General features: G+C 62.7%; 3 protein-coding genes across 8 annotated transcripts; 1 reads left to right on the forward strand and 2 right to left on the reverse strand.

Annotated features, from left to right (window-relative positions):
- Window positions 1-263: 263 nt before the first annotated feature.
- LOC127061218 (histone-lysine N-methyltransferase EHMT2-like) lies at window positions 264-2,508 on the reverse strand (the record flags this gene model as incomplete). The annotated part of the gene is made up of 4 exons (XM_050987823.1): window positions 2,433-2,508; window positions 2,221-2,299; window positions 1,245-1,333; window positions 264-383 (listed from the first exon to the last, which is right to left on the reverse strand). Coding segments are annotated over exons 1-4 (312 nt in total), but the record flags the coding sequence as incomplete, so codon positions are not given.
- Window positions 2,509-6,476: 3,968 nt separating this feature from the next.
- On the forward strand, window positions 6,477-9,010 carry LOC127061217 (uncharacterized). Of its 6 annotated transcripts, XM_050987821.1 has the most exons (4): window positions 7,324-7,508; window positions 7,612-7,674; window positions 7,843-8,531; window positions 8,912-9,003. In XM_050987821.1, the coding sequence occupies exons 1-4, from the start codon at window positions 7,324-7,326 to the stop codon at window positions 8,980-8,982; spliced, it is 1,008 nt and encodes a 335-aa protein (XP_050843778.1). In that variant the 3' UTR covers window positions 8,983-9,003. The 6 variants fall into 6 exon arrangements, 5 of the variants coding, with proteins under 5 accessions (XP_050843779.1, XP_050843777.1, XP_050843778.1 ...); XR_007780663.1 differs by having other exon boundaries at window positions 6,477-7,674; window positions 7,843-8,455; window positions 8,912-9,010; XM_050987822.1 differs by having other exon boundaries at window positions 6,477-7,508; window positions 7,612-8,357; window positions 8,912-9,010.
- A 71-nt stretch (window positions 9,011-9,081) lies between these two features.
- ZBTB12 (zinc finger and BTB domain containing 12) lies at window positions 9,082-10,334 on the reverse strand. The gene has a single exon (XM_050987816.1). The coding sequence runs from the start codon at window positions 10,295-10,297 to the stop codon at window positions 9,107-9,109; it is 1,191 nt and encodes a 396-aa protein (XP_050843773.1). The 5' UTR covers window positions 10,298-10,334; the 3' UTR covers window positions 9,082-9,106.
- Window positions 10,335-10,522: the final 188 nt, after the last annotated feature.

A 10,522-nucleotide genomic window follows, 5' to 3' on the forward strand; every position in this document is an offset into this window, starting at 1 on the left:
CTCCAGTATCCCAAATCCCCTCCCAGTCCCTCCCAGTCCCTGCCAATCCCATCCCAGTTCCTCCCAGTGCCCTCCCAGTCCCTCCCAGTGCCCTGCCAGTCCCCCCCAATACCCTCCCAGTCCCTTCCAGTCCCTCCAGTATCCCAAATCCCCTCCCAGTCCATCCCAGTCCATCCCAGTCCCTCCCAGTACCCCAACCAATCCATCCCAGTCCCTCCCAGTATCCCAAATCCCCTCCCAGTCCCTCCCAGTATCCCCAGTACCTTGCTGTCCGAGTCTCCGTGCCCGTCCACGCTGAAGCCGTCGTAGAAGAGGGAGAAGCCCCCTCCCCCCTCCGAGTCCCAGTCCCGGGGGGGGGCGGCCATTTCCTCCGTCACCGTGATCTGGGGGGACACGGGGGGGTTTGGGGGGTCCTGGGGGGATTTGGGGGGTCCTGGGGGGCTTTTGGGGGCATTTGGGGCGGCCATTTCCTCTGTCACTGTGATCTGGGGGGGGCACAGGGGGGGGTTTGGGTGGGTCCTGGGGGGCTTTAGGGGAGATTTGGGGGCGGCCATTTCCTCTGTCACCGTGATCTGGGGGACACGGGGGGGGGTGGGGGGGTTCTGGGGGGATTTGGGGGGTCCTGGGGGGCTTTTGGGGGCATTTGGGGTGGCCATTTCCTCCGTCACCGTGATCTGGGGGGGCACAGGGGGGTTAGGGGGATCCTAGGAGGATTTGGGGGGTCCTGGGGGATTTGGGGGGTCCTGGGGGGCTTTGGGGGGATTTGGGGCGGCCATTTCCTCTGTCATTGTGATCTGGGGGGGCACAGGGGGGAATTGGGGGGTCTGGGGGGCTTAGGAGGGGTTTGGGAGAGATTTGGGGGGTCCTGGGGGGTTCCTGGAGGGCTTTTGGGGGGATTTGGGGGCGGCCATTTCCTCTGTCACTGTGATCTGGGGGGGGAACGGGGGGGTTTGGGGGGGTCTGGGGGGGATTTGGGGGGTCCTGGGGGGATTTTGGGGGGGTTTCTGGGGGGGTTTTGGGGGATCCTGAGGGGTTTTGGGGGGGGGGGGGATTTGGGGGTCGCTGGAGGGACTTTGGGGGGTCCCTAGGGGTTTTTTGGGGGGTCCCTGGGGGTTTTTGGGGGGGATTTTGGTGATCCCTGGAGAGATTTTTGGGGGGTTTTTTGAGGAGTTTTTTTGGGGGGGATTTTGGGGGGTCCCTGGGGGGATTTTGGGGGTTTTTTTGGGGGGGTTTTTGGGGGGTACCTCGGTGCTGGCACGGGGGCTGGGGCGCTGCTGCAGGCGCTTGTGGAGCCCCTCGGAGCCAAAATCCAACTTGGGGCGTTTGGGGGGGTCTGGGGGTGGGGAAAGGGGGGGGGTCAGGGAGACCCCAGACCCAAAACTGCACCCCCAGGTCCAGAACTGCACCCCCAGACCCTTCCAGAACCCCCCAAGCCCATGAGAGATCCCCCCAAACTCCTCCAAGACCCCCCAAATCCCACCCAACCCCTCCCCAAATTACCCCAATCCCCCCCAAACCCCTCAGAGACCCCCCAAGACCTCCCAAACCCCCCCCAAAACCCCTCAGTTCCCCCCCAAACCCTCCAGGACCCCCCCAAGACCCCCCCAAATCCCACCCAACCCCTCCCCAAATTACCCCAAACCCCTCAGAGACTCCCTCCAGATCCCCTAAACCCCCCCCAAAACCCCTCCAGGACCCCCCCAAATGACACCAAATCCCCCCAAACCCTCAAGAATCCCCCCAGTCCCATCCAGGACACCCCCAAGACGCCCCAAAACCTGCCCAGGACCCCCCAAGACCCCCCAAATCCCACCCCAACCCCTCCCCAAATACCCCAAAAACCCTCAGAGACTCCCCCCAGACCCCTAAAGCCCCCCAAAACCCCTCCAGGACCCCCCAAGCCTCCCCAAATGACTCCAAACCCCACAAAACCCCTCAAGAATCCCACCCAGGAACCCCAAGACCAAACCACGACCCCTCAAGACCCCCCAAACCTGCCCAGGACCCCCCCAAATCCCCCAGGACCCCCCCAAGCCCACCAGAACCCCCCCAAAACGACCCCCCCAAATGACCCCAAACCTCACAAACCCCTCAAGAATCCCCCCCAGTCCCATCCAGGACCCCCCAGGACCCCCCAAACCTGCCCAGGACCACCCCAAGACCCCCCAAACCTGCCCAGGACCCCCCCAAATCCCCCCAGACGCCCCCCCCCAAGCCCACCGTGGTGCTGCCCCATCCCGCAGAGCTCCTCGGACACCCTGAAGTGCAGCATCTCCGACATCCTCGGCTTCTCGGGCACCTGGGGGGGCAAAAACCGACCCCCAAACCCTCAGGGGGGTCCCCAAAATCCTGGGGAGGTGTCCCCAAAACCTCGGGGAGGGGTCACATCCCCCTAAAACCCCCCCTAAAACCCCCCCAAACCCAGCCCTTACCTGCCCGTTGCTGGGCTTGGCCATGGTCTTGCGAGCCCGGTGGATTTTGGGGGGCTCGGGGGGGTTTGGGGGGGGGTCCGGGGGGTTTTGGGGGGGCTCAGGGGGTGGGGGGCGACCCCCAGGACCCCCCCCAGCCCCGGGGAGGCTGAGCAGGCGCAAGGCCAGGCTTTGGCCGGGGGGGGTTTTGCCACCCCCCGCCCCCGTCAGGGACATTTTGGCACGGCTGGGGGGGGGTAGGGGGGTGGGGGGAGACCCCCCCCCACCTGAGCCCCCCAAAATCGGCCCCCCACGGCCTGGGGAGCCCGGCAGGGTCTTGGTGGCGTGGCCTGGGGGGAGGAAAAAAGGGGAGACCCCCCCCCCCCAAATTGAGCTAAAAGCCAAAATTTACAAACCCCCTCACCCAAAAACCTTCAGACCCCCCCCCAAAATGTTCAAAGACCCCTCCAAGGACCCCCAAAACCACTCTGAGATCCCCAAAAAGGATCCAGACCCCCCCAAAATGCCCCTAGACCCCCCCCCCAGGACCTCCAGACCCCCCAAAATCCTCCCAGACCCCCTCAAATCCCTTCCAGGACCCCCAGACCCCCCCCAAAATGCCCCCAAACCCCCCTAGACCCCCTTTAAAACTCCCCAGATCTTCCCCAGGACCCCCAAAACACCCCCAGACCCCCCAAACCCCTCTCAACCCCCCCAAAATCCTCCTAGACCCCCAGACCCCCCCAAAATCCTTCCAGATCCCCCCCAAATCCCCTCAAATCCCCCAGCCCCCCCCCAAAATGCCCTCAAACCTCTCCCCAGGACCCCCAGACCTCCCCAAAATCCTCCCAGACCCCCTAAAACACCCCCAGACCCCCCCCAAATACCCCCCCCTCACCTGGCAGCCCCTTGGTGCCGCTGCTGCCCCCGGGGGGGGTCCCTTGAGCCCCCTCCCCATCGCTGGGGCTGCCCCCCCCCAGCCCCTCCTCATCTGGGGGGGCCCCCCCGGCTGTGGGGGGGGTCCCACCGGAAGGGGGGGGGTCGCAGGGGGAGGGGCTGCCCGGGGGGAGTCCTGGGGGAGAGGGGCAGAAAAGGGGGGTCAGGGGGGGATTGGGGGGATTTGAGGAGATTTTGGGGGGGTTTTGAGGGGGTCTGGGGGGGGTTGAGGGCATTTGGGGAGGGGTCTGGGGTTCCTGGAGGGGCTCAGGGGGGTCTTGGGGGGGGGGGGGTTCTGGGGGCATTTTGGGGAGGTCATGAGGGTCCTGGTGGGTCTGTGGGGGTTCTGAGGGCATTTTGGGGGGGTTTGGGAATCCTGGGGGGAGATGGGGGGGCTTTGAGGGGGTCTGGGGGGGGGGGGGGTCTATGGGGAGTTCAGTGGGATCCTGAGAGGAATCCTGAGGGGGTCCTGAGGGGGATCCTGAGGGGGAGATCCTGAGGGGGATCCTGAGGGGGAGATCCTGAGGGGGAGATCCTGAGGGGGATCCTGAGGGGGAGATCCTGAGGGGGATCCTGAGGGGGTCCTGAGGGGGAGATCCTGAGGGGGATCCTGAGGGGGATCCTGAGGGGGAGATCCTGAGGGGGATCCTGAGGGGGTCCTGAGGGGGAGATCCTGAGGGGGATCCTGAGGGGGTCCTGAGGGGGAGATCCTGAGGGGGATCCTGAGGGGGATCCTGAGGGGGAGATCCTGAGGGGGATCCTGAGGGGGTCCTGAGGGGGGGATCCTGAGGGGGATCCTGAGGGGGGTCCTGAGGGGGAGATCCTGAGGGGGATCCTGAGGGGGATCCTGAGGGGGAGATCCTGAGGGGGATCCTGAGGGGGATCCTGAGGGGGGGATCCTGAGGGGGGGATCCTGAGGGGATCCTGAGGGGGGGATCCTGAGGGGGGATCCTGAGGGGGATCCTGAGGGGAGATCCTGAGGGGGATCCTGAGGGGGATCCTGAGGGGGGGATCCTGAGGGGGATCCTGAGGGGGATCCTGAGGGGGGGATCCTGAGGGGGAGATCCTGAGGGGAGATCCTGAGGGGAGATCCTGAGGGGGAGATCCTGAGGGGGATCCTGAGGGGGAGATCCTGACGGGGAGATCCTGAGGGGGATCCTGAGGGGGATCCTGAGGGGGATCCTGAGGGGGATCCTGAGGGGGGGATCCTGAGGGGGGATCCTGAGGGGGATCCTGAGGGGGGGATCCTGAGGGGATCCTGAGGGGGATCCTGAGGGGAGATCCTGAGGGGGGATCCTGAGGAGGGGATCCTGAGGGGGATCCTGAGGGGGAGATCCTGAGGGGGATCCTGAGGGGGAGATCCTGAGGGGGATCCTGAGGGGGAGATCCTGAGGGGGAGATCCTGAGGGGAGATCCTGAGGGGAGATCCTGAGGGGGAGATCCTGAGGGGGATCCTGAGGGGGGATCCTGAGGGGAGATCCTGAGGGGGATCCTGAGGGGGAGATCCTGAGGGGGATCCTGAGGGGGGATCCTGAGGGGGATCCTGAGGGGGATCCTGAGGGGGGATCCTGAGGGGGATCCTGAGGGGAGATCCTGAGGGGGGATCCTGAGGGGGAGATCCTGAGGGGGATCCTGAGGGGGATCCTGAGGGGGGGATCCTGAGGGGGATCTGAGGGGAGATCCTGAGGGGGATCCTGAGGGGGATCCTGAGGGGGATCCTGAGGGGGATCCTGAGGGGGAGATCCTGAGGGGGATTCAGAGGGGGAGATCCTGAGGGGGATCCTGAGGGGGTCCTGAGGGGGAGATCCTGAGGGGGATCCTGAGGGGGATCCTGAGGGGGATCCTGAGGGGGAGATCCTGAGGGGGAGATCCTGAGGGGGGAGGATCCTGAGGGGGAGATCCTGAGGGGGATCCTGAGGGGGAGATCCTGAGGGGAGATCTGAGGGGGATCCTGAGGGGGATCCTGAGGGGGATCCTGAGGGGGATCCTGAGGGGGATCCTGAGGGGGAGATCCTGAGGGGGATCCTGAGGGGGATCCTGAGGGGGATCCTGAGGGGGATCCTGAGGGGGAGATCCTGAGGGGGAGATCCTGAGGGGGAGATCCTGAGGGGGATCCTGAGGGGGAGATCCTGAGGGGGATCCTGAGGGGGATCCTGAGGGGGATCCTGAGGGGGATCCTGAGGGGGAGATCCTGAGGGGTCTCAGGGGGATCCTCAGGGGGATTCAGGGGGGATCTCGGGGGATCCAAGGGAGGGATCAAAACTGGGGGAGGGGGTCACTCACCGGCCTCTCCCGCCGCCTCCACCACGAGGGTCCCGACGGGAGGGTCCTGAGGGGAAGGGGGAGGGGCAGAGCGCTCCGTGAGGGGAGCGCCCCTCCCCACAGCGGATCCCGCCCTTCCCCCCGCTCACAGACACCCCCTGGCTCCCCAAAACCCCTCAAAACCCTCAAAAAAACCCAAAATCGCCTCAAAATGCCCCAAAAAGCGGCCCCGGTGTGGCCTCCCCTCAGACCTCGGCGCCTCCCGCCGCCTCCATCACCGCCGAGCGCGCCGCGCGCGGTGACGTCAGCACGCAGCGCGGAGGGGCGTGGCAATGCCTTATATGGGTAAAACCACGCCCACGGCGCAGCGCTTTGTCCTGCGGGCTTTGCTCCGCCCACTCTGTAAGCCACGCCCCTTGAGTTAAGCCACGCCTATTTCTATTTTTGGGGAATAAATTAATAAATTCTCCAAAATTAATAAATCACTACAAATAAATCCTCAAAAGAAAAGACAAAAAAATTAAAAATGAAAAAAATTAAATTAATAAGACCCCTAAAAATTAACAAATTCCCAAAAAATGAATCCCTAAAAATTAATAGATCCCAAATGTTAAATTAATTAATCACCCGAAATTAAATGGTTCCCAAAAAATATATAAATCCCCCAAAATAAATTTCAAAATTCCCAATAAATGGATAAATCCCACAAAATAAGCTCCCAACAATTGGAGAATCCACAAAATTAAATTAATAAGTCACCCAAAATTAAATTAACCCCCAAAACTGAAAGAATAAACCCCAAAAAAAGAAATGAAAAAAATCTGTTTGACTTTTTTTTCAAAATCCATTTATTACAAAAAAACTCAAAAAAACACTCGGGGGGGGGGGGAGGGGAGGGGTCCCACAGCCCCTCCCCCACCTCAAAAAGGGTCTCACACCCCCCAAAATCCCCCCAAAAAGGGAACCCCGAATTTCTCCTCTCTACCCCCTAAACACCTCCCCAAAAAAACCCCAAATTTTTGGGGTGCCCCTCCCCCACCACCCCAAATCCTTTCCCCCCCTCCCCCACCCTTAATTTCCCCTCCCCCACCTCTCGCTACAACCTATGGGGGTCCCCCCCCCACCCAAAATCCTAAAATCTACAAAAAAACCCCCAAAAAAATTTTGGGGAAGACCCCAAAAAATTCAGGGGGAATCCCCCCCCCAAAAAAAATCAGGAGGGACCCAAAAAATTTGGGGGGACCCCAAAAAATCCAGAGAGACCCCAAAAATTACAGGGAGCCCCCCAAAAAAAATCCCCCAAATTTTCCACCAAGGCCTTGGGACCCCCAAATTTACCCCAAGGGCCCAAATTTGGGGGGGGGGGGGATCCCCCCAAAAATCAGAATTTTTCTCTTTTTTTGCATAAAATTTTGGGGTTTTTTGGCCTTTTTTGGAGCTGGGTTTTAAACGGGGACCCCAAATTTGTCACCTGGGTGGTCCAGGACCCCAAAATTTGTCACCCCTATTTTTTTGGGGGTGGTTCCTCATCATTTTGGGGTCATTTTCCTGCATTTTGGGGTCAGTGACCATCCCAGCAGGGTCCAGTGTCCGGTGGTCACTCCCCACCACTCTGGGGTCACTTTGGGGTCATTTCCCACCATTTTGGGGTCACTCCCCACCACTCTGGGGTCACTCTGTGGTCACTTTGGCCACCACCCCAGTGGTCACTCTCTCGATGTCCAGCAGGGTCCAGTGTCCAGTGGTCACTCCAGACCACCCTGGGGTCACTTTGGGGTCATTTCCCACCACTTTGGGGCCATTTCCCACCATTTTGGGGTCATTCTGGTGGTCACTTCGTGGTCACTTTGGCCTCCTTGCCACCACCCCAGTGGTCACTCCCTCAGTGTCCAGCAGGGTCCAGTGTCCAGTGGTCACTCCCCACCACTCTGGGGTCACTTTGAGGGTCAGTTCGTGGTCACTTTGGCCTCCTCACCACCCCAGGTGTGACCCCTTCAGTGTCCAGGTGTCCAGTGGTCACTCCCCACCACTCTGGGGTCACTTTGGGGTCAGTCCCCATCATTTTGGGGTCGTTCCTGACCACTTTGGGGTCATTCTGGTGGTCACTTCGTGGTCACTTTGGCCTCCTTGCCACCACCCCAGTGGTCACTCCCTCAGTGTCCAGCAGGGTCCAGTGTCCAGTGGTCACTCCCCACCACTCTGGGGTCACTTTGGGGTCAGTCCCCATCATTTTGAGCTCGTTCTCCACCATTTTGGGGTCACTTTGTGGTCACTTCAGGCTCGTTGCTGTCCCCACAGTGGTCACTCCCTCGATGTCCAGCAGGGTCCAGGTGTCCAGTGGTCACTCCCCACCACTTTGGGGTCACTTTGGGCTCCTTGCCATCACCCTGGTGGTCACTCCCTCAGTGTCCAGCAGGGTCCAGTGTCCAGTGGTCACTCCCCACCACTTTGGGGTCACTTTGGGCCACCCTGGTGGTCACTTGGTGGTCACTTCGCCCTCCTGGCCACCACCCCAGTGGTCACTCCCTCAGTGTCCAGCAGGGATTCAGTGTCCAGCGGTCACTCCTCACCACTCTGTGGTCACTTTGAGCCACTTTGGGGTGACTTTTAGCCATTTTGGGGTCACTTTGAGCCACTCTGGGGGTCATTTCGTGTCATCCTGGTGGTCACTTGGTGGTCACTCCGCCCTCCTGGCCACCACCCCAGTGGTCACTCCTCACCACTCTGGGGTCACTCCAGACCATTTCAGGGGTCACTTTGTGCCACTCTGGTGGTCACTTTGTGCCACCCTGGTGGTCACTCCGCCCTCCTGGCCACCACCCCAGTGGTCACTCCAGACCATTTCAGGGGTCACTTTGTGCCACCCTGGTGGTCACTCCACCCTCCTGGCCACCACCCCAGTGGTCACTCCAGACCATTTCAGGGGTCACTTTGTGCCACCCTGGTGGTCACCTGGTGGTCACTCCGCCCTCCTGGCCACCACCCCAGTGGTCACTCCCTCAGTGTCCAGCGGTCACTCCTCACCACTCTGGGGTCACTCCAGACCATTTCAGGGGTCACTTTGTGCCACTCTGGTGGTCACTTTGTGCCACCCTGGTGGTCACTCCGCCCTCCTGGCCACCACCCCATTGGTCACTCCAGACCATTTCAGGGGTCACTTTGTGCCACCCTGGTGGTCACCTGGTGGTCACTCCGCCCTCCTGGCCACCACCCCAGTGGTCACTCCCTCAGTGTCCAGTGGTCACTCCTCACCACTCTGGGGTCACTCCAGACCATTTCAGGGGTCACTTTGTGCCACCCTGGAGGTCACTTTGTGCCACCCTGGTGGTCACTCCGCCCTCCTGGCCACCACCCCAGCGGTCACCCCCTCACCTGACCCCTCACTCCCCTCCCTCCACCCCCACCCCTCCACCCCCTCCTGACCCGGGAGAGAACCCAGCACCCCCCTCGCTCCCCCCACCCCCACCCCCCACCACGCCGGGCCCTCCCCCACCCCAACATCAACGCATCACCACGCCCCCCTCGGCCCCTCCCGCTTCCAGAACGTTCTGCGCCGTGGTTTTGCCGTGCTGCTCCTTCAGGTGCCGCCGGATTGCCGGCTTGTGGGCGAACCTGACGTCGCAGTAGGAGCACCTGTAGGGCCGGGCGCCGCTGTGCAGGTTCAGGTGGTCGTGCAGGGTGGATTTCTGGGTGAAGCTCTTGCCGCAGACGCCGCAGCCGTGCGATTTGACGCCGCGGTGCACGTTCATGTGCCGGTTCAGGTTGCTGCTGTGGTTGAACTGCTTGCCGCAGCGCGGGCACATGAACACAAAGTGCTGCGCCCGCATGTGGAACACCAACTTCTCCACGCCCTGGAAGCTCTCCCCGCACTTCCCGCACCGCGATGACGACGATGATGATGACGATGATGACGATGACGGTGTTGGCGTGGCGGTGGCCGAGGCGCCCACACCTCCTTGGTTGCCCGGCGGCTCCTCGCTGGTGGCCACGGCGTTGTTGTTGCCGCCACCACCACCGCCGGGGAAGATGACCAAACCTTCACCCTCGGCATCCTCGGCCAGGCTGTAGCACGCCTTGACCACCCCCAGCTGCGCCGTGGCGTTGTCCGGCGCCGCGGCCACCACGGCGGTCACTCCCCCTCCGCTCTGGGCGACCACCTCGCCGCCGGCCACCGCCGGCCACCTCCTCCCCCTGCGCCGCGTGGCCGGCTCCACCTTCACGATACAAACATCCGTGGCGTCCTCTTCGTCCTCCTCATCCTCATCCTCCTCCGGCTTCGGCGCTTGCACCGGCGCCGTGGGGGAGGGCTGGATGAACCTGGCCAGAGCCCCCCGGCACCTCTCCACCACGTGCTCCATCTGCAGGTAGCTGGCGGCCGTCAGGTAATTCACCAGGTCCCTGCCGGCGAACTCCAGCGCGCCGGTGTAGCAGGAGAGCAGCAGGTCGGCCAGCACGCGGGCGCTGTGGGCCAGCGAGACGCGCAGCTCGGCCGCCGGGTTCAGCAGGAACTGGTCGCGCAGGAAGGGCGAGCAGGCGGCCAGGATGACTCGGTGGCCGCGGAAGCGAAGGCTCCTGGCCACGATGGTGACGTCGCAGAAGCGCTCCTCGGCCCGCAGGCGCGTCATGGAGCGCAGCGCCGCCGCCTCGTGGCCCGGCAGCTGGAAACGGAGCAGCTCGGCGCAGGAGGACATGCTGGGGGGGCACTGGGGGGCACTGGGAGGGACTGGGAGGGACTGGGAGGGGAGTTATGGGGACTGGGGGGCATGGAGGCTGGGAGGGACTGGGAGGGGAGTTATGGGGACTGGGAGGGGAGTTATGGGGACTGGGGGGCACTGGGAGGGGAGTTATGGGGACTGGGAGGGAGATCTGGGAGGGACTGGGAGGGGAGATATGGGGACTGGGGGGGACTGGGAGGG

This window comes from Serinus canaria, unplaced genomic scaffold (genome assembly GCF_022539315.1).
Source record: "Serinus canaria isolate serCan28SL12 unplaced genomic scaffold, serCan2020 HiC_scaffold_273, whole genome shotgun sequence".
NCBI classification, from domain to species: domain Eukaryota; kingdom Metazoa; phylum Chordata; class Aves; order Passeriformes; family Fringillidae; genus Serinus; species Serinus canaria.